General features: G+C 42.0%; 1 protein-coding gene across 1 annotated transcript in view; it reads left to right on the plus strand.

The window, feature by feature from the left end:
- The window catches only part of eys (eyes shut homolog), an 877903-nt gene that overhangs the window by 108304 nt on the left and 745147 nt on the right, over positions 1–24452 (plus strand). The window contains 1 exon segment of the mRNA XM_060915649.1: positions 16733–16911. Within this exon segment, the coding sequence (XP_060771632.1) occupies positions 16733–16911 (179 nt within the window).

Genomic DNA, 24452 nt, shown 5'->3' on the forward strand with positions numbered 1-24452 from the left:
ATTGGATTGTTGGTAATTTGAAATTCCTGGATTTGTACATTTCGTCAAAGCAGACTTGCTAAAAAGACACCAAATCCATAAACGCAAACCTGCTCAGAGTCATATATTCAGAAGTGTTTTATAAATAAAGGAACTCAAACCCCATTTTCAGAAAAGTTGGGATATATTCCAAAATGCAATAAAAACAAAAAAAGTGATTTTTTTTTATTTCACATAAACCTTTATTTACAAAGTAGAAAGAAAAGATTTTCCATCGTTTTACTGACCAACTTAATTGTACTTTTTAAATATTAATAATGAAGTTAGAATTTGATGCCTGCAACACACACAAAATAAAGTTGTGACAGAGACATTATTACTATTTTGCTACATCACCTTTTCTTTTAAAATGCATATGAAGGTTTTTGTTTTGTTGTTTTGTTTTACCTACTGTACAATAAGCAAATAAAACGCTTGTATGTAGAAAATCCATAAAAAAAAAAGGAACCTAAGTTTTATGTCTGAAGGAATGGGCTGAGTTTTATTGCTGGATATTCTTTGCTGATGTCACATTGGTTGCTAAGTGCTTGTTTTTCACGAAACTTTGTTGACAGTAGTCTGTGAAACATATACCATCAGTCTTTTATTAACGATTAAAAAGATGTTTCGCGATTCTGAGTGGAGTGAATCACCAGTCTCTCTCGTGCTCAAGGTAGTTCCAATGACACAGAAACAGACTACAATGTTTTTCACAGCCACAATGCACCATATGAAGATTAACCACTCGCTGATGTTGAAGACAATGATGAGCAAGACCAAGACAACAATATCAATGAACAAGCTGATATTGATGGTCTTACTCAAACAGTATTGGAAGCTTGTTATGAAAGAAAGATAGCAGTCAAAGCTTAGTAAATTTTAAACTATGTTATTTGAATAAAATGATTCCTTGAAAGAAAGGAAAAGCAAAATGTAAATTGTGTGTCATATGCAGTGCCATTTGGATGAGTATAATAGACTGATCTCTATATAGAGAGCTGTGCTATGATATGACCGAATTATACAACTCACATAACAGCAAGAAATACAACATGAAACCTAGTCTTTCATTTTCATTTTACATGTAGTGGTATTGATGAATTTCTTTATGAAACAATACCTAGTTTTGTTGCATAATGAATAATAAATAGGCTAGCCTGAATGTTTATTCATTATTCCATCTCTACAAGAATAGTCTTAATAATTAATTAATTGCAACAAAGGTCCCTTAAAAGAACAGTTTCCTCTCAGAGCCGCACTGGATGAGAACTAGTGCATTCTTACACTGGGGTAAAAGTTGCATTCATACAACTAACGTTATTTGATGTGCCGGTGACACAATATCGACCTCCTCATTTTTTTTTTTTGCATTTACTGTCCACCATAGTGAAATGTGATAGTAAGTTTGCAACCAACGTGATGTCAAGGCACTGTTGTATATGTTTTGGCCATTAGCTAGTTGTATGAATGGACAATTTTTGAGTAATCCCACAAAACTTCTTTGCCTCATAAAAATGTCAGTTTTTATTATTGTTGTCTCACACTTTGCAGTTGTATGTTTCAACAGTATGTTTATTGAAACATGGCAAAAAAAAATTCACTTCACATGCAGTTTAATAACACTTTTTAATCATATGGGATCTGAGGATACTAATTGTTGCAGTTTTGCAAATTGGATTTTTTTTATCAATTTTTGCTTGATACAAGACTTCAGCTGCTAAGCAGTCTGTGGTTGTCGTTGTCTGAGTCTCCTCTTCATGATGCACCATACATTCTCAGTAGAGATGTAGACTGGCAGCAGGCCAGGCAAGCATATGCACTACGTGTATATGAAGCCACACTGTTGCAGCCCCTGCAGAATGAGGCCTGGCATTGTCCTACTGAAATAAGGATGGACTTCCCGGGAAGAGACGCCACCTTGATGGCAATATGTGTCTCTCTACAATCCTAATAAATATATTGGCATTAATGATACCTTCACACACATGCAATTCACACATGCCCTGGGCACTGATGCACCCCCATACCATCACAGATGCTGGCTTTTGCACCTTTCTCTGATAAGAAAATGGGTGGTCATGTTCACATTTGGTACAGAGAACTCGACATCCAGTTTTCCTGAAGACAAGCTGAAATGTGGACTCATCTGACCACAGCACACATTTCCATTGTCTTTCAGTCCATCTGAGATGAGTTTGGGCCCAGAGAAATTGGTGGCAATTCTGTATAGAAATGATGAATGGCTTCCCCCTTGCATAATACAGTTTCAGGTTGCATGTCTGGATGCAGCGACGGACTGTTAAGTGACAACGGTTTCCCAACGTACTCCCAAGCCCATGTGTCAAATTAGCATAATGGTGCCTCAGGTAGTGCCGCCTGAGGGCTCAAAGGTCATGTGCACTCAGTGATTTTCCAGCCTTGCCCTTTACACATTGAGATGTCTCCGAGTTCCCTGAATCTTTTCACAATATTATGCACTGTAGATTTTGAAAAAACCTAAATTCTCTGCAATCTTGCAACTGATGTTCTTTTTGAATTGACTAGCCATTCTCTCACAGATTTTGTCACAAAGGGGTGAGCCACAACCCATCCTTGCTTGCAAAGACTGAGCCTTTTGTACATGCTCCTTTTATTACCCAATCATGATGCTCTCACCTGTTACCAATTAACCTGCTTATTGTGGAATCTTCCAAAATGTTACTTGAATATCCTATTATAAAATTTACAATCTTATTTTGTCACTGGCCCACCTTTGTGTGTGTGCGCGCGCGTGTGTGTGTGTGTGTTGCAGGCATCACATTCTCACTTTGTTTATATTTACAAAATACAATTAAGTTGGTCAGTAAAACTGTTGAAAATATTTTCTTTGTACTATTGTCAGATAAATAAAGCATCACATGAATTAACAAATCATATTTTTGTTTTTACTGAATTTTGCAAAATATCCCAACTTTTCTGGAAATGGGGTTTGTATATGATATCTTACTAAATATTCAGTATACTATGTGCATAAATACTTAAACAAGGTAATCTCATCTCATTATCTCTAGCCACTTTATCCTTCTACAGGTTCGCAGGCAAGCTGGAGCCTATCCCAGCTGACTACGGGCGAAAGGCGGGGTACACCCTGGACAAGTCGCCAGGTCATCACAGGGCTGACACATAGACACAGACAACCATTCACACTCACATTCACACCTACGGTCAATTTAGAGTCACCAGTTAACCTAACCTGCATGTCTTTGGACTGTGGGGGAAACCGGAGCACCCGGAGGAAACCCACGTGGACACGGGGAGAACATGCAAACTCCACACAGAAAGGCCCCCGCCGGCCCCGGGGCTCGAACCCAGGACCTTCTTGCTGTGAGGCGACAGCACTAACCACTACACCACCGTGCCGCCTAAACAAGGGCATGTTTTTTTTTTTCTTTTATTTAAATTTTAGTAAAAAAAAGTGCTCCTGTCTAAAGAGAATATGCCCACGATTTCAACAAGCAGCTAATGCTGAAGTCTAAATACCTCTATGGATAGATACTTTTGATTAAAGTGTTATCATGGGGATATGAGAGAAATTGCCATTACCACTCACAGCATAATAATAGAAGAACTGATGCACATTCATTTTTAATGTTTCATCTCTGCTTCCTTAATGTTCCAAAAAAACATTTTTGTTTCCTTAAACATCTGCTTCATCTTTATCAGCTGACATAATGTAACTCAGTTCTTCTGTGATTTTTGAGTGCTACTTATACTTTCCAAGGAAAAAAGGAATTTGGTCAGGTTTTTAACAGTATGTTGCTTATTTCCCTTTCACCAATACTGATAAAATTGAACAGTGTCCACGATGAGTTAGTGCAATTTTATTTATATAAAATATCATTCATGTATTTTAAAAATCCTTTTCCATGTGTGTCTTTGAAAGGAGAGATTTCATCTACCTTAACCTGACATCCTCCTTTCTTTTTCAGCTTTCTTTCTCTGTCTCCTACTTCCATTTCTCATTTCCTCTGATAGGGCTTTTTCACTTATCATTATGAACCAATTTGCATCCCGCTACTCACTCTCTGTTATTGCTATCTTTAGCACAGTTATGGTGGGTTTCTCATTGGTGTCCATATCATAAACCCTCAAGTTGATGTTGTATCTATTACCAATCTGTGTGTTTTAGCACTGTGTGGGTGGTTTTAGTGTGTGCAATAATATACACTCACTGAACAGTTTATTAGGAATACTATATGAATGCTAGGTAAAGCCTCCCTTTGCTTAGTCTCAGTTCTTCATGGCATGGATTCCACAAGATGTTGGAAAAATTATTTTCGAGATTTGGTCCATGTTGACATGATTGCATCATGTAATTTCTGCAGATTTTTCAGATGCTGCAAATATCTTGTTCGATCATATCCTAAAGGTGTTCAGGATCATGGTCAGAATCACATTTTTTCCCCCATTCTGATGTTTGATGTGAAAATTACCCAAAACTACTCGCCAATATCGGCATGATTTTATGCATTGTACTGTTGCCACATGATTGGTGGACTAGATATTTGCTTGAATCAGAAGATGTACTGTACAGGTGTTCCTCATAAAGTGTTCAGTATTAGTAAAGTGACCAATTCTATGTTTTTATTTATAGTGTCTTGCAAAACTTTTCATCCCCCTTTTGTGTTTGTCCTGATTTGTCACATTACAAGTTGGAATTAAAATGGATTTTTTTTGGGGGGGTTAGCACCATTTGATTTGCACAGCATGCCTACCACTTTAACTCTTTACCCCTTAAAGCTGTTGCTACAGCCACCCTTGTATATGTATGTACTGTTCACCCATAGAACATATTTACAAGAAGAAAGTCTAAAGACAAGGTTTTGACAAGGTTTTAGACAAGGCGTCATATGTCGTCATGATGGGATATACACAGGGTCGTCATATGTCGTCACTAAGGGGTAAAGAGTTAAAGGTGCACTTTAAAGTGGTGTCACAATTTTTATTTTTATTTTTTAATTGTGACACAAATAGTAGTTAAGATGAAAAAAACCAGAAATCTGGAGTGTGCATAGGTATTTACACCCCAAAGTTAATACTTTTGTAGAGCCACCTTTTGCTGCAATTACAGCTGCAAGTCTCTTGGGGTATGTCTCTATTAGCTTAGCACATCTAGCCACTGGGATCTTTGCCCATTCCTCAAGGCAAAACTGCTCCAACTCCTTGAAGTTAGATGGGTTGCATTGGTGTACAGCAATCTTCACGTTATGCCACAGATTCTCAATTGGATTGAGGTCTGGGCTTTGATTAGGCCATTCCAAGACATTTAAATGTTTCCTTTTAAACCACTCCAGTGTAGCTTTTGCAGTATGTTTAGGGTCATTGTCCTTCTGGAACGTGAACCTTCGTCCCAGTCTCAAACCACTGGTTGACTCAAACAGGTTTTCCTCCAGAATTGCCCTGTATTTAGTGCCATCCATCTTTCCTTCAGTCCTGACCAGCTTTCCTGTCCCTGGAAATGAAAAATATCCACACAGCATGATGCTACCACCACCATGCTTCACTGTAGGAATAGTGTTCTTAGGGTGTTGGGTTTGCACCACACATGGCGTTTCCCACGATGGCCAAAAAGATCAATTTTAGTCTTATTTGACCAGAGAATCTTCTTCCATGTGTTTGGGGAGTCTGCCATATGCTGTTGGACAAACTCCAAATGTGTTTTCTTTAGCAGTGACTTTTCTGGCCACTCTTCCATAAATCCCCGCTCTGTGGAATGTATGGCTTAAAGTGGTCCTATGGACAGATACTCCCATCTCCACTGTGGATCTTTGCAGCTCCCTCAGCATTATTGTTGGTGTCTTTGTTGCATCTCTGATTTAATGCCCTCCTTGCCTGATCTGTGAGTTTTGGTGGGCGTCCTTCTCTTGTCAGATTTGTAGTGGTGAAATTATTTCCTTTTTGCTATAAAGGATTTAATGGTGCTCTGTGGGATATGTTTTATAACTCAACCCTGATCCATACTTCTTAACAACTTTGTCTCTGACATGTTTGGAGTGCTCCTTGCATCTTGCTTTTTTGGTGGTGTTGCAGAGTCAGGATGCTTCCAGAACAGGTTGATTTTATACAGACATCATGTGACAGATCATGTGACACTTTGATTGCACACAAGTGGCTCTTAATCAAATAATTATGTGACTTATGAAGTGAATTGGTGGGACCAGCTCTTATTTGGGGGTTTCATACAAAAGAGGGTGAATACATATGCACACTCTAGATTTCTGTTTTTCATCTTAATTATTGTTTGTATCACAATAAAACAACAATTTGCACCTTTAAAGTGGTAGACATTTTGTGTAAATCAAATGCTGCTAACACCCCAAAAATCCATTTTAATTCCATCTTGTAATGTGACAAAACAGGACAAACATCAAGGGGATGAATACTTTTACAAGACACTGTATCAGTGCCTAAAAACAACTGTCCTCAGCAACTTCTATAAACAAATAAGTACCCTAGATGATGACTAAAACAAACAAACAAACAAACAAACAAACAAACAAACAAACAAACAAACAAAAAAAAAAACAGTATATTTCAAGACAGTAATTTTTCTCAAAGAGTAAAACAATATTCAGAAACTAGGTGGGGGAAAAATAAGTACATACTTGTGGCAGCGGGGGCATGGTCAAGCACCAGTTTATGAATGGAGGGCGAGGCTGGGGAAGGTGAGTGGCAAAACAATCACACCTGTGTCATATTAATGGTGTGTGTGCATGTGACTTGCAGTGACAGCCAAGGGCTTATATGGAGGGAGGAAGTAGAGGGGAAGAGAGAGCTTCCCTGTACACCATGTTTGAGTGTGTGTGTGAGAGAGAGACAAAGTGCTTCATTTCAAGCTGAAAAGCTTCAGTAAAGTTACCCAAGTAACTAACCCACCTGACCCTTTGCTTCAAGTAACTAACCCACCTGACCCTTTGCTTAAGTATCCCACTACTCCCAATGAAGGTGTTACACCTCAGACACTGAAGCGAACCGCCATGCATGGAGTTCTCGCTGTTTAAGTAGCTCATCCATGCCTTCACTGCCGCCCAGCAGAACCAGCATCAGGCACTGGTTGCACTGAGCAATGCCCAAGAGCAGTGCTTCAAAGTGCTGCTGCAGGCCTAGCAGGAGAATCGCCAAGCATTCAAGAACCTGCTTGTGTCAGTGGGTACCCCAGTTGCAGCATCAGCTGGCTTCTCCCATGTCACACTGAAGAAGCTGAGCCTCATGATGACCCAGAAGCCTTCCTCGCACTCTTTGAGCAAGCCATGGACGTGTGGGGGTGGCTGGTCGAGCAGCAAGCAGTGCACCTAATGCCACTCCTGACGAGAAGTGCAGCTCGCCACACAGCAACTACCCCCAGACAACAGGCTGGAGTATCTGGCCCAGAAGCGAGCCATACTAGAATATGCCAACCACACCCCCAAGCAACATCAGCGCTTCCACGAGCTAACTCTGGAGCAGGTTGGCTGGCTATTCATGCTTGATCAGCAGCTCTGGGATGCCTGCTGGCAGTGGCTGAGGGCAGAAGATCACGACCTCTGTGGTTGCACTGGAGCAATTCATTGCTCGGCTGCCAGGAGGAACAGCTGAATGGGTCCAGTGTCACTGCGCAGTGTTGCTGGACAGAGCCATCGCTCTTGCTGAGGACCATCTGGTGGTGATTCCGGTGGCAGGTGGGCAGCCTGCTATCTTCTCTCTCTTCCTTCCTCCCATCCCCTCCCTGTCCCTGCACCATGGAAACGAGGGTTGACTCCCCCCACAGTCAGCTTGCCAAGCCCATGGTCCCCCTCCCTTCCTTCCCTTGTGTTTCTGTGTATCACCCCCTCAGGTGAGTGATCCCCAAGTCACTGAGGGAGAACAGGCAGCAAGGTGGGTCCATCACTTCCAAGGAGTTTTTAACCATCCTAGCCAGATGAACAGGCAAACCCTCTGCCGCCACGAGATGTTCTTGACATCGACATCAGTCCCCCTACAGCTTCTGAGGTCAGAGTAGCTATTAAAGTAATGAAGAATGGTAAGGCGGGCGGCACGGTGGTGTAGTGGTTAGCGCTGTCGCCTCACAGCAAGAAGGTCCTGGGTTCGAGCCCCGGGGCCGGCGAGGGCCTTTCTGTGCGGAGTTTGCATGTTCTCCCCGTGTCCGCGTGGGTTTCCTCCGGGTGCTCCGGTTTCCCCCACAGTCCAAAGACATGCAGGTTAGGTTAACTGGTGACTCTAAATTGACCGTAGGTGTGAATGTGAGTGTGAATGGTTGTCTGTGTCTATGTGTCAGCCCTGTGATGACCTGGTGACTTGTCCAGGGTGTACCCCGCCTTTCGCCCATAGTCAGCTGGGATAGGCTCCAGCTTGCCTGCGACCCTGTAGAAGGATAAAGCGGCTAGAGATAATGAGATGATGATGAGAATGGTAAGGCACCAGGTGTTGACTCCATCCCCATGGAAATGTTACAAGCAGACCTTGACACTGCAACAACTGTGCTAGTTGACTTTTTCAACATAACCTGGGACAGTAACACCATCCCAAGTGATTGGGCCAAGGGCCTGATCATTAAGCTCCCAAAGAAAGGCAAAAAGTGGCATGGCATTACACTTCTTTCCATCCCAAGAAAAATCTTCTGCAGAGTTCTTCTCCAATGAACTAAGCCATGGGTACACCCTGGACAAGTCACCAGGTCATCACAGGGCTGACACATAGACACAGACAACCATTCACACTCACATTCACACTTACGGTCAATTTAGAGTCATCAGTTAACCTAACCTGCATGTCTTTGGACTGTGGGGGAAACCGGAGCACCCGGAGGAAACCCACACAGACACGGGGAGAACATGCAAACTCCACACAGAAAGGCCCTCGCCGGCCACTGGGCTCGAACCCGGACCTTCTTGCTGTGAGGCGACAGCGCTAACCACTACACCACCGTGCCGCCCGCCCCCAATTGTTATGTCCCCAAATTGTCTAGGGGTAAAAAAAAATGAGGACATAGACAAAAGTGGTAAACATAAGTGACAGACTTCTCACAAAAACGTTTAAGGGGGGTTTATTTACATAAAAGAAAATAAGGAAATGAGTACAAAAGAAGAAAAAAACGAAACACAAGCGGACAAGCAAGCAAGCTAAAGCCCCCCCCCCGTGGGTGACATCACAGCCGGTGGCTTTTAAAGGCTGGGCACCAAATACCAGCCAATCCTGTGCTGCTCTCACCAAACTCCAGGTGGTGGTAATTTGGGCCCATCAGCCACCCACGGGATCTGCAAGAGTAAAACACAAACAAAGGCAAATCAAACAAGAAAAATATGGGGTCATAACATTTTTCTTTAACCATTTCGATGTTGATTTGCTATTGAGCATGGGAGTATTGTGCATGACCCAATTTCAGCCCAGCTTAAGCTGCTGGACAGATGTCCTTACATTTGTCTGAGAAATATTCAAAGGTAAAGTGAAGTTCATCTCAATGGATGCATTTGGATGAAAAACAGAATGTATTCAAAATTTGTGTGAATTTTCTTTTCAAAATTTCAGAAGTTGCACAACAAATTTGGAAATCCCAAAATGCAATAAAATATTTTATATCCTATCAGCCTTTTCATACTATTATTTTATTCTTTTAACCTCACTCCCTACACTGTTCTTTCCAGGTCCTGTCAGCATGGTGGAGCATGCAGTGACTTTATTGGATACTACACATGCTCCTGCTCCACAAGTAGTGCCTTTTGGTCCACAGTGACATGATAGTTGCCCACAACCCCACTGCCAGTGCCAACTAATATGTTTATGCCACCTGGTTGGACTGGTAGCTTCATAAATTCACATGCCTCAGAAAATGATAAAATCCTTTTCACACTTATGCTCTTATGCAGTTACTTGGCTGGTTTTCATGCAACATGAGCCTGCCTGAGAGATATACAATAGCAGGCATTTTTGTCTTCACTCCTAGTCTTCAGTGAGAATGAAAGAATCATATGAATGACTCACAATATGAAGATCTTTGATTGGTTGGAATGTTTGATAATAGAGGAAAATAGAGGTGTGGGCCATTTAAAAAACTTTTTGTGATATTGTGGTGGTAAGGTGGTAACTAATTCAATTCACCTACCACTGATGTGAGAGTCAAAATCTCATACACCTATATCTCAAGTCAGTCAAAGTCCCTTCCCATGCCATGTGGTGCATAGGGCGGCGCCGGTCTCTGTTTCCGTAGCCCTCGGCCTCTCACCTATTACATAGCTAGGATTACAGTGGGGGGCTAGTTCTCTGGTAACTGTGAGAATTTGACTTCCCACTCGCATCTGTATTGCAGTGTGCCTTGCCAGACGGCAGTAGGTATCATTTGTATGATGGTCTTTGGTATGACCCGACCGTGAGTAGAACTCATGAATATATATATATATATATATATATATATATATATATATATATATATATATAGTATAAGTATATGTATATGTATAAAAGAGGAGGAAGCGTGAAATAGTGGAGCCAAAGATTAAGTGGTGGAAACTAAAAGAGGTTGAAAATCAGAAGGAGTTTAGGGAAAAAAATGAGATGAGCATTGAGTGGCCATGGAAGTCTGCCAGAAGATTGGAATACTACTGCTGTACTAGTAAGAGAGACAGCAAGGAAGGTGCTAGGGTGGTCGTCAGGAAGGAGGAAGGAAGACAAGGAGACATGGTGGTGGAACAAAGAAGTACAGGAAATTATAAAAGATAAGAGGCGAGCAAAGAAGAATTGGGACGATCAGAGAGATGAGGAAAGCAGGCGGTTATACAGAGAGACGAGGCAGAAGGCAAAAAGAGTGGTAGCGAAGGCGAAAGCAGATGCATACCAGGAGTTGTATGAAAGACCGGAGACCAAAGAAGGAGAGAAAGACCTGTACAGACTAGCTAGGCAGAGAAACAGGGAAGTGAGGGATGTACAGCAGGTAAGAGTGATGAAAGATGTAAATGGAAATGTGCTGACAAAGAAAGAGAGTGTATTAAGAAGGTGGAAAGAGTACTTTGAGGATTTATTAAATGAGGAGAATCCAAGAGAGAAAAGGTCAGATTCATTGGAGACAGCAAATCAGGAAGCAGAGTTGGTTAGTAAGGATGAGGTGAGGGCAGCCATGAAAAGAATGAAGACTGGGAAAGCAGTCGGACCAGATGGTATCCCGATTGAGGCTTGGAGATGTTTGGATGAGATGGCTGTGGAGTTCCTAACGAGATTGTTTAATAAGATCCTAGAGAATGAGGAAATGCCAAATGAATGGAGAAAGAGTGTGCTAGTCTTAATATACAAGAAAAAGGATGTACAGAGCTGCAGTAATTGCAGAGGAATAAAATTGATGAGCCACACCATGAAGCTACGGGAAAGGGTATTGGAGGCAAAACTGAGAAGAGAGGTAGCAATCTGTGAAAAGCAGTACGAGTTTATGCCAAGGAAGAGCACATCAGATGCCATTTTTGCTTTAAGAATGTTAATGGAGAAGTACAGGGAAGGCCAGAGAAAGCTACATTGTGTGTTTGTAGACCTGGAGAAGGCATACGATAGAGTGCCGAGAGATGAGTTATGGTATTGTATGAGAAAGAGTGAAGTGAATGAGAAGTATATTAGAGTGGTGCAAGACATGTATGAGAACAGTGAAACAGCAGTGAGGTGTGCAGTTGGAACAACTGAATGGTTCAAGGTGAAGGTGGGACTCCATCAAGGATCTGCTTTGAGTCCTTTTTTGTTTGCCATAGTGATGGATAGCTTGACAGACAAAGTGAGGCAAGAGTCACCATGGAACAATGCCTGCGGATGATATTGTGATATGTGGTGAAAGTAGAAAGGAGGTTGAGTTGGGTTTGGAGAGATGGAGGTATGCATTGGAACGAAGAGGAATGAAGGTGAGCAGTAGCAAAACAGAATACATGTGCATCAATGAGAATGGGGATGAGAGTGTAGTGAAGATGCAAGGAGTAGACATAAAGAAAGTTGGTGAATTCAAGTACCTGGGGTCAACTGTGCAGGAAAATGGTGGCTGCGATAGTGAGGTGAGAGAGAGAGAGTGCAGGCAGGGTGGAGCAGTTGGAGAAGGATTTCGGGAGTCATTTATGATCAGAAAGTCCCAGCAAAAGTGAAAGGTAAGATGTATAAGACAGTAGTGAGTCCAGCTGTGATGTATGGATTGGAGACCGTACCCTAAACGAGACAGGAGGCAAAGTTGGAGGTGGCAGAGTTGAGGATGTTAAGGTTTGCAATGAGAGTGACAAGGTTGGACAGGATAAGGAACGAGCACATCAGAGGGACAGCACATGTGAAGAGCTTGGGAATCCATCTCAGTCTCATCTAAGATAGATGAGACTGAGATGGTATGGGCACATCCTGAGAAGAGATGCAGAGCATTTTGGAAGGAGAATGTTGAGGATGGAGCTGCCAGGCAAACGAAAACAAGAAAGGCCAAAGAGGAGATATATGGATGTGGTGAGAGAGGACATGAAAGTAGCAGGTGTTGTAGAGAAGGATGCGGAAGACAGGGAGCAATGGAGACGAAAGATCCGCTGTGGCGACCCCTAATCGGGAGCAGCCAAAAGAAGAAGAAGAAGATGTGTGTGTGTGTGTTCATTTCTACACATTCATTTAAGCATTATCAGTGTATAGCAGCTGTTATGTATTTACTTACAGTGTTGTGCAAGTTCACACTTAAGAAGAGCTAGCTCAAAGTTCAGTTTGCACAGATTAAAATGAACTCATTAACATTCATAGTTCACAGTCCCCAAAATGAATTGGTTCAAGTTCACGTTCAGTTCTTCCAAATGTTTTAATGAGCTACTCTGAATCCAAAGTGAAAATTTTGATCAGAAATTAAAATATGCAAAGTTTCACCGACCAATTGAAAGCATTTGGAGTCTATTTTGTTGAGGTAAGCATATCAGTAGTGTCATGACCAGTGCATTGCCATAAGACAACACTGTCATAACAAGGAATGCGTGAGAAAATCGAGATGGTCATGTAATAATTTTCTCAGGTACACTCCTGAGACATTGTAACACATTGTACTTCATATCACAATATGAAAGTAAATTTTTTTTTTACTCTTATACTTCTGGTGTGTGAGCGTCATTCACTCTTGTCAGAGTGAACTACACTCATGTTTGTGTTCATTAGTTGTAAACTGATTCTTTCAGTTCCCCATTCATTAAAACATATGAGTTTGTTCGATGAATGGCACTCATTCACACTTGTTCATATTCAACCACTTCTCCCTAATTGTTTGAAGGTAAAATTTCTTTTGGAGACTCTAATCCCCCACACACACACACACACACATGCTCCTGGGACTTAACTAATCAAGCCTAAACTGTGTAAAGAAACTTCTGAAATTATTTTTCAAAGTCCATCTCTGATTTTATTTATCAGGCTAATTGTCAGTTTTTACCAGGTTAGCAGTGCAGACCACTATTAAGTGTTAACTTCCTTGTTTATCATTTCCAGCACTTATGTCTAAAATATCTTCAAAAAGTCACGCCTGAATTTTTTCCCCATGATGGACTGGCGTCTGAGCCAGGTAAATTCTCCTATCTTGTTCCCAGTGTTCCTGAGATACACTCAGGACTGACCAGGATTATACTGAATTATCCAACTGTCATTTAATCAGATGGCCAGATTAAATGACAGATTACTAGTGTGTGTGTGTGTGTGTTTATATATATATATGATTTTTTTTTTTGGTCAGGATTTACTGGGCTGAACAGTGAGGTGCATGTGAATGCATGCATACTGCCAGGCATCATATCTCCTGCAGGAACACTGTGTGCGGACACCCCTGAGGACCTGCATTATATGTGTCTCAGAACATGTCCCCACACCTTACAGGTTTGTTGACTGAACTCCAACTACTACTTAATCTCAAACATAGTAGAAAGCCATTATGTTTTGTTCCTGTGCTACTTGCCCCCAAAATGTCATGGAATGCCTGGAATCAGTGTTGGTGTCTCATCTCATCTCATTATCTCATCTCATTATCTCTAGCCGCTTTATCCTTCTACAGGGTCGCAGGCAAGCTGGAGCCTATCCCAGCTGACTACAGGCGAAAGGCGGGGTACACCCTGGACAAGTCACCAGGTCATCACAGGGCTGACACATAGACACAGACAACCATTCACACTCACATTCACACCTACGGTCAATTTAGAGTCACCAGTTAACCTAACCTGCATGTCTTTGGACTGTGGGGGAAACCGGAGCACCCGGAGGAAACCCACACGGACACGGGGAGAACATGCAAACTCCACACAGAAAGGCCCTCGCCAGCCCCGGGGCTCGAACCCAGGACCTTCTTGCTGTGAGGCGACAGCGCTAACCACTACACCACCATGCCGCCAGTGTTGGTGTTTGTTTAGGAAATGGTGGACTTACGATTTTATTGTCACTGTAGTTATAGAATGAAACTTTGTTTAGTACTACTCAAAGAAAACATCAGCAATAAAAGAATATTAATAAAATATAAGATAAAGTGAGTGCGGGAAGTGTACTGTGGGCAGATATTGCACAAATTGTAATTTACATTCCTGAGTGTAAAGTGATAAAGTTTAAAAAAAAAAAAGTTAATTGGGGCAGCACGGTGGTGTAGTGGTTAGCACTGTCGCCTCACAGCAAGAAGGTCCTGGGTTTGAGCCCAGCGGCCGGTGAGGGCCTTTCTGTGCGGAGTTTGCATGTTCTCCCCGTGTCCGCGTGGGTTTCCTCCGGGTGCTCCGGTTTCCCCCACAGTCCAAAGACATGCAGGTTAGGTTAACTGGTGACTCTAAATTGACCGTAGGTGTGAATGTGAGTGTGAATGGTTGTCTGTGTCTATGTGTCAGCCCTGTGATGACCTGGCGACTTGTCCAGGGTGTACCCCGCCTTTCGCCCATAGTCAGCTGGGATAGGCTCCAGCTTGCCTGCGACCCTGTAGAAGGATAAAGCGGCTAGAGATAATGAGATGAGAATGAAGATAAAGTGAGTGGGGGAAGTGTACTGTGGGCAGATATTGCACAAATTGTAATTTACATTCCTGAGTGTAAAGTGATAAAGTTTTTAAAAAAAAAAAGTTAATTGGGGCAGCACGGTGGTGTAGTGGTTAGCACTGTCGCCTCACAGCAAGAAGGTCCTGGGTTCGAGCCCAGCGGCCGGTGAGGGCCTTTCTGTGCAGAGTTTGCATGTTCTCCCCGTGTCCGCGTGGGTTTCCTCTGGGTGCTCCGGTTTCCCCCACAGTCCAAAGACATGCAGGTTAGGTTAACTGGTGACTCTAAATTGACCGTAGGTGTGAATGTGAGTGTGAATGGTTGTCTATGTGTCAGCCCTGTGATGACCTGGCGACTTGTCCAGGGTGTACCCCGCCTTTCGCCCGTAGTCAGCTGGGATAGGCTCCAGCTTGCCTGCGACCCTGTAGATCAGGATAAAGCCGCTAGAGATAATGAGATGAGATGAAAAAGTTAATTGTAAACTGATGTTGCACAGATTGTAATAGCGTTTACAATCCTGAATGTAAAGTGATCAGTACATTAGTGGCAACTTGGGGGTTGGGTGTGGAGGCTCCAGGTCTGGGGAAGAAGCTGTTCCTCTATCTGTGTGTGTTCTTCACAAGACTATTCTGAGAAGTCTGACATGCTCTCAGTTTTACAGACAAGTAGTTGGAAAAAATATGTGGTTTAGAGTGGAAGCATGACTGTTTCAGTTGACAAGCTGATGTTTGCTCTATGGGGAAATGTGCACAGTGGGATTCTGCTTTCACTGCTGACACATACAGTACTGCTGAGGTGTATATGAATTCAGAGAGTGAAAGATAAGTTGATGGAGTTTTGCATCAATAATAATTGCTCATAATGAGCTAGATTAAGAAAGAAATAAAAGAATGAGATCACGGTGGTGTAGTGGTTAGCACTGTTGCCTCACAGCAAGAAGGTTCTGGGTTCAAGCCCAGTGGCCGACGGGGGCCTTTCTGTGTGGAGTTTGCATGTTCTCCCTGTGTCAGCGTGGGTTTTCTCTGGGTGCTCTGGTTTCCCCCACAGTCTAAAGACATGCAGTTAGGTTAACATGGGGTGGCCTTGGGCTGAAGTGCCCTTGAGCAAGGTACTTAACCCCTGACTGCTCCCCGGGCGCTGTAGTATGGCTGCCCACTGCTCTGGGTGTGTGTGCATGTGTTCACTGCTTCAGATGGGTTAAATGCAGAGGATGAATCTCACTGTGCTTGAAGTGTGCATGTGACAAATAAAGGTTTCTTCTTAAATTTTCTCTGTTTTAAAGTTAAATTTAATGTTGTGGAATGCCCTGAGTCTTTGCTGTTGCTGACAGTACATTATAACTGTTACCAATGTTGGACACGAATAAAGTATAACGAGCCATGGCAGAAAACAGTACATCAATTATTATACATTTTTCTTTGTTACATAGCTAATTTTTTTAACCTGATAGCTAGGATTAAATTATGAGAGCAGCTGCTTTAGTTCTGTGAGGTAATTAACGATTATAACATAGCCATGAATTCAGTCATTCTGATATGATTTGCTTTTTAGCTGGCACTGTTGCTAGAGATGCTATTATATAAAATGAATCAACACCTTCAGACTAATCAGAATGTAAAATTCATCATCAGTAGAAGTGCCCTTTCCATAATAAAACCGAAAACATATCTGCATGTATATGCATTTGTAAGTGTGCATTGGTGACAATAAAACATTCTTATTTTTGACAGGTGTGTAACAGTGGGGGACCAATGGGGAACAATGATCATTTCATCAACACTACCAGCAGTTACAGCTGCATTTGTGCACCAGGTTGGACAGGACGAAACTGTTTATTTAACATTAATGACTGTACTTGGCACTGCTGTCAGAATGGAGCCACTTGTGTGGATGAAGTTACCAGGTACAGGTAAATACCTCTGACATTTGTGGATTGTGCCAACTGGCAGCACACATCATCCAGATTTCCTGATGCATGTAAAATCACACGTCTGTACCCAGCAATGGTCAACTATAATGTCAATAGATTTTTTTTTAATATAAGCAAGTTATAGTGTCTTATACATGTAAAAATGAGCCATTCCACCTAAACACACCTTCTTGTACTACAAACCAGAAATTTAATTCAACCTATTGCTAGCTGAATACAAACCTTGGTGGACAGAACAATAATCAGTGTGCTTATATTGTCAGTAAAACCCAAACCAAATCTTTGTGATGCAGTATATTTAGTTCTTGGTCATTATACATATGTGTATACACACAGCCCTAGTAACAGAGAATGTAAGGAGAACGTTAGCATTTGGTTCTCTAAAGGTTAGGCTAGAACCAAACCAAAACCTAACGTTTAAAGAACGTTCCCTTTTGTTATGCAAAGAACATAACAAAGGCTAACGTTCCTTGAACGTTTAGGGAACCACCCAACTGAAACGTTAGCCTGTAGTTGCACTGCTACCATCAGCCAACGTTATTCTTGGTTGTTTTTTGGTTGCTCTGAGAACCATCCAGAAAGTTTTTGTTTTGATTTGCTGGTTGCATTTTTGGGACAGTTTTTTTTTTAAATATGAGGTTTATAAACATGAGGCTTTCTAATGGCTTTGCCATTTCTAATGGCTATTCATTCTTCTTTTTTCATAGCACACTAATTTACGGCGGGCGGCACGGTGGTGTAGTGGTTAGCACTGTCGCCTCACAGCAAGAAGGTCCTGGGTTCGAGCCCCGGGGCCAGCGAGGGCCTTTCTGTGTGGAGTTTGCATGTTCTCCCCGTGTCCGCGTGGGTTTCCTCCGGGTGCTCCGGTTTCCCCCACAGTCCAAAGACATGCAGGTTAGGTTAACTGGTGACTCTAAATTGACCGTAGGTGTGAGTGTGAATGGTTGTCTGTGTCTATGTGTCGGCCCTGTGATGACCTGGCGACTTGTCCAGGGTGTACCCCGCCTTTCGCCCGTAGTCAGCTGGGATAGGCTCCAGCTTGCCTGCGACCCTGTAGAAGGATAAAGCGGCTAGAGATAATGAGATGAGATGAGATGAGACTAATTTACGGCAGAGCAATAGGGCCAGGGTTTTATATTTTATTTGGAAACTTCTGAGAAAAAAACTCAGAATTTTCGAGATTAAAGTCAAACACCCTTTCTCTTCTTTCGATTACGTTCATTATGTCTTATATTATATATAGTTAGTTGTTTTTTTTTTTTCTTTTTTATCAGACATCTAATTTTTGGGTTTGTTTACCTGACATGTTTCGACGTACAACTTCCGTCTTCCTCAGAGTGTCACCGGATGTTAATTGGTGACGCATCTTTTATCAGCTGATGTTTCCAAAGGCGTGGCCTTCCTGTCTGGTTTGACAGGTCGGTCACGCCTTATACTGTCTGTTCGTCCCCTGCAAGATGGCACTCCAGGTATGGGAGAGCATGTACGCTCCCTCATCCCGGTTGATGGTCCTCGGGCTTCGCTTACGGATCTCTATGGCCTCCCTGATCCAGCGCTGATGTTTGTTATCTTCTGTGCGGATGACTCTGGCATTCCCCCAGTCCATAATGTGATTTTCCCTTTTACAGTGATCTGTTATAGCTGACTTATAATTTTCCTGTTGTGCCTTTTCTTTTATTGTTCGGGTTTGTCTTGTAGCTGTCTCCTTTTCGCACTCTTTCTTATGTTCATGTTTTCTTGTGTTGAAACTCCTTCCTGTCTCCCCAATATAAGTTTTATTGCATAATTTACATGGAATCTCATATATGGTGTTGCATCTGTTGTCCGGATGTATTCTGTCTTTGGGATGAACCAGGATCTGACGGAGTGTTGTGTGTGGTTTGACAGGTGTGTTAATGTTGTGTTTCCTCATTACTCTTTGAATGCGTTCAGTTATTCCCCTGATGTATGGTAATGTAACTACTCCCCTGTGTTCTTGTTTGTTAGTTTGTTTTTTCTCTTTCTTCTGTGTTTTGTTGTTCTTAACCTGTTCCACCCCTTTGGATATTGCCCATTGTGTGCCCATACCTGGAGTGCCATCTTGCAGGGGACGAACAGACAGTATAAGGCGTGACCGACCTGTCAAACCAGACAGGAAGGCCACGCCTTCGGAAACATCAGCTGATAAAAGATGCGTCACCAATTAACATCCGGTGACACTCTGAGGAAGACGGAAGTTGTACGTCGAAACATGTCAGGTAAACAAACCCAAAAATTAGATGTCTGATAAAAAAGAAAAAAAAAAAAAAAACTATCTATATAAAGTCAAACATTTCGAGAAACAATCTCAAAACTTTCGAGAAAAAAGTCAAAATTTTCGAGAAAAAAAAGTCGAAATTTTCGAGAAAAAAAGTCGAAATTTTTGAGAAAAAAAGTCGAAATTTTCGAGAAAAAAAAAGTCAGAAATCTGTAGAAGGCGGGAAGTGACACTCACTCGTGGCCGGTAGACATGAATGGCTAAGACCAGAGCCATGGAATTCAGAGTTGTGACAACCGGGGTACAGGAAGTCGGTTGGTGATGTGATTCATGTAGATTCAAATATTTCTAGGCAGCGGCTTTCTGTTTGCTAGAGACTAACACAGAACCACTACATAACAAGCAAAGATCAAGTAGAAATGAATTACATTTACCTTTACCACACTTTGTGTTCTACGGCCACTTCCTGGAACTAGATACATAGATCGCCATTGACATAGTTCCACTAGTTCCAGGAAGTGGCCGTAGAACACAAAGTGCGGTAAAAAACTTTCCAAAAAAACCAAGTGACAACCTTCACACAAACCAAAAGTTACTTTCAGGGAACATAACGGGAACCAAAGGCTTACGTTCCGGGAACGTTCTGGGAATGTAAAATTGTTAGTAGGGAGTGCCCTCCATGATCATTGGCAGTCCTTGTAAAGATTAATGAAAAGGGTAAGGAAAAAAAATCCACCTTTTGGTAAAGTAGCTTCATCATACACTGAAAAAATTAGAAAAATCCAACCTTTATTTGAAATTAATTTATTCAGAGGAAAACAAATCCCTCATCAAGTAATAATTATTTTCAACAAAAAACAAATATGTTCCACTATTGTTGGCACCCCTGCATTAAATACTTTGAACAAGTACTTTGTTCCTCATGATAGAATTGTCTCAGATCATCCAGGGTCCTCAGCCCTCTCTTGTGCATTTTCTTCTTCAGCTTACCCCACAGGTTTTCAACGGGGTTCAGGTCAAGGGACTGAGATGGCCATGGCACAAGCTTGATTCTATGGTCAGCTAACCATTGTGTTGATTTGGGCATATGCTTCGATCGTTGTCCTGCCGGAAAAGCCAGTGACGATCCAGTTTTAGTTTCCTGGTGGAGGCAGCCACATTTTGATTTAAAGTGTCCTAGTATTTCTTGCAGTCCATGATGTTGTGTACCCTAACAAGGTTTCCAGGGCCATTGGAAGAAAACCAGCCCCAAAACATCGCAGAACTTCCAACATATTTTGCAGTTGGGACAGAGTTCTTTTCATTATTGCGATCCTTCTTTTTACACCAAACCCACTTTGAGTGTTTATTTCCAAAAAGCTCCATTTTTGTGAAATAGAACCATAGAGCATGGTTCCAGTCAAAGTTGTAGGGGCATTTTGAAAACGTCAGGTGCTAATGTTTGTGTTTAAATGTTAGAAAAGGCTTTTTTTTCTGGCATACCCTCCAAATAATCTATTGGCATGGACGTGGCATCTGATGCTAGTTTTGGAGACTTGGAAACCCCAAGATTTTACTTTTTCTTCTAATTCACCAACAGTGATCCTTGGGTATTATTATTAGGGCCCGAGCCCGAATGGGCGAAGGCCCTATTGCTCTTGTAAGAGTTCACTATTCTTCTTCTTCTTCTTCTTCTTCTTCTTTATTTTTCTCCGCTGTTGGGCCATTTTCGGGGCGCTTGCCATGGGCAAAAACGCACGAAATTTGGCACCAGTTCCGAGAATTGCCACCGCTACTCAGAACCAGAAGCCCAAACTTGGCCGGGGCTCAGGGCCTCTATAGCGCCCCCAAGTCGTTGTGATTTTGGCCTCCCGCATTAAGGTGCCTGGTTGCCATGTAGTTTGTAGTAGTGGCATGCCATTTGGTACGCATATGTATCTCACTAAGCCGGACAAAAATGTAATGCCAATGCATTAGCCACGACCAACAGGAAGTGAGGTAATTTCACTTTTGTGCGAAATGCATGGCAACGAAGAGGGCGCAACTCCTCCTAGACCGTTCATAGGAATGTCACCAAAACTGATATACATCATCTACAGACATGGCTGACAAAAGTTACTAAATACGTTTCACGTAGGATAAACCGTTCAGAAGTTATACGTCAATCAATTTTCAATGCTCAATTTTACATGCTTAAAAATTCATAACAAATCTTCTAATTGCTCAACACTGCTCATACTTCACACGCAAATCACTCATTGGGCTTCTGACATGTTACCCAATTTCTGTGATATTTCGCCACTGGGGGCACTATTTTTGGGCAAAAAATCCAATCTTTCCTCAAATTTGGTCAAACTTCACGGCCACCCTCTTACTACCTCCCATGTCATGTATACCACATTTTGGGAATTTTCGTCCATGGGGGGCGCTGTTTTTGGCCGACGCAATTGCTCCAAAACGGGTTTTTGGTAAATAATTCCATAATGCTTTTCCTTCACACCACTACCTTGTGATAGTACGTTGCTGTTGTAGACACTTATTTTTCCAACTCATTATCGCTCATGTACAGCATAGCGCCACCTACGGACATGGGAAAAACCAAAAAATTTATTCTTCACAAATCTATATCTCATCTTCTATTTACTCAATTGTCATCAAACTTCATACGCAAACTCTTCATAGCTCACCTGACATATACGCCAAATTTTGTGCACTTTTGCCCCTGGGGGTGCTGGTTATGGCAAAAATGATATTGCAGCTTCTGATTTGTCAAACTTGGCAAGCAAACTCTTTACAAGACCCTTATTGGGGCGCTTGCCATGGTCGACAACGCACGAAATTTGGCTCCTTTTTCTTAGACTGCCACCGCAGGCGGGCCTCAGGGCCTCTATAGCGCCCCCTAACGTGTTGTGATTTTTGCCTCTCGCATTAAGGTGCCTGCTTGGCATATAGTTTCTAGTTATTATTATTATTATTAGGGCCCGAGTACCGTACAGTGCGAGACCCTATTGTTTTTGAAGGATTATTATTATTATTATTATTATTATTATTATTATTAGGCCCCGAGCACCGTTCAGTGCGAGACCCTATTGTTGCCATGTGTCCAATTCTGTGCTTTGTCGCCATTGTGGGAGTAATGTCTCTTGCCGCAGAAGCTGTGGAAGGTATTTCGCGGGGACGCATTCCCCCGCCCCCCTTGGCCGCTGGCGCGAGGGCCCATCAAGGCCACTTGCGGCTTTAATTATTATTATTATTATTATTATTAATTTATTAATTTGCCTTTCTTACCATCCTCTGCAATGTACATGAACTCGCATCCTCTTCCAAGCAAGTTTGTAACAGTTTCACTTGGTGTATTATTATTATTATTATTATTATTATTATTATCCTAACAGTAGAAATGGGCATATTCAGGCAAGTAGCTACATGTTTTATAACCGTTCACTGACTTATGGTCAACAAACTTTTCCCTCATTTGGTTTATGTGTTCTCTTATCTCTCCCATGTTGATGGATGACGAAGGGAATTTGGCCTCTGTGTTACCTCATATTTGTACCCCAGTTAATCATGAAGTTATTTTTTGATGAAGGATTTGTTTTTCTCTGAATTAAGATATTTCAGTTAAAGGTTGTATTTTTCTCTGTTTTTTTTTTTTTTTCAGTGTGAGATAAAGCTACTTCACCAGAAGCTGGATTTTTCTCCTAACCCTTTTTACTAATCTTTTATTTATATATATATATATATATATATATATATATATATATACTATACTTTTTACACTTTTTATAACCACTGTGTGTGTGTGTGTGTGTGTGTGTGTTATAGTTTTACACACACACACACACACACACACACACACACACACACAGTGGGTATAAAAGTGTACACACCCCATTAAGATTATAGCTTTTTCTGATGTAAAAAAATGAGAACACAAATAATTTCAAAACTTTTCCCACCTTTAATGTGACCTATAACCTGTACAATTAAATTGAAAAACAAACAAATCTGTTAGGGAGAAAAAACATAAAAAATAAAAAAATGTACAGGGCGGCACGGTGGTGTAGTGGTTAGCGCTGTCGCCTCACAGCAAGAAGGTCTGGGTTCGAGCCCCGTGGCCGGCGAGGGCCTTTCTGTGCGGAGTTTGTATGTTCTTCCTGTGTCCGCGTGGGTGTGCTCCGGTTTCCCCCACAGTCCAAAAACATGCAGGTTAGGTTAACTGGTGACTCTAAATTGACTGTGAGTGTGAATGGTTGTCTGTGTCTATGTGTCAGCCCTGTGATGACCTGGCGACTTGTCCAGGGTGTACCCTGCCTTTCGCCCGTAGTCAGCTGGGATAGGCTCCAGCTTGCCCGCGACCCTGTAGAAGGATAAAGCGGCTAGAGATAATGAGATGAGATAAAAAATGTACAATAAGTTGGTTGCATAAGTGTGCACACCCTTAAACTAATACTTTGTTGAAGCACCTTTTGATTTAATTACAGCATTCAGTCTTTTTGGGTAGGAATCTATCAGCTTGCCACATCGAGACTTGGCAATATTTGTTCACTCTTCCTTGCAAAAGTGCTCCAAATCTCTCAGATTGTGAGGGCATCTCTGGTGCACAGCCCTCTTCAGGTCACCCCACAGACTTTCAATTGGATTGAGGTCTGGGCTCTGGCTGGGCCATTCCAAAACTTTAATTTTCCTCTGGTGAAGCCACTATTTTGTTGATTTCGATGTATGCTTGGGGTCATTGTCATGCTTGAAGATGAAATTCCTCTTCAACTTCAGCTTTCTAGCAGACACCTGAAGGTTTTGGGTCAAAATTGACTGGTATTTAGAACTGTTCATAATTCCCTCGACCTTGACTAAAGCCCCTGTTCCAGCTGAAGAAAAACAACCCCAAAACATGATGCTGCCACCACCATGCTTCACTGTGGGTAGGGTATTCTTTTGGTGATGTGCAGTGTTGTTTTTGCGCCAAACATACCTTTTGGAATTTTGGCCAAAAGTTCAACCTTGGTTTCATCAGGCCATAACACATTTTCCCACATGCTTTTGGGAGAGTTGATTTTTTTTTTTGCAAAATTTAGCCAGGCCTGGATGTTTTTCTTTGTAAGAAAAGGCTTCTATCTTGTGACCCTGCCCAATAGTCCAGACATATGGAGAATATGGGAGATTGTTGTCACATGTAGTACACAACCAGTATTTGCCAGAAATTCCTGCAGCTCCTTCAGTGTTGCTGTAGGCCTCTTGGCAGCCTCCCTGACCAGTTTTCGTCTTGTCTTTTCATCAATTTTGGAGGGACATCCAGTTCTTGGTA

This window comes from Neoarius graeffei, chromosome 3 (assembly GCF_027579695.1).
Source record: "Neoarius graeffei isolate fNeoGra1 chromosome 3, fNeoGra1.pri, whole genome shotgun sequence".
Classification (NCBI taxonomy): domain Eukaryota; kingdom Metazoa; phylum Chordata; class Actinopteri; order Siluriformes; family Ariidae; genus Neoarius; species Neoarius graeffei.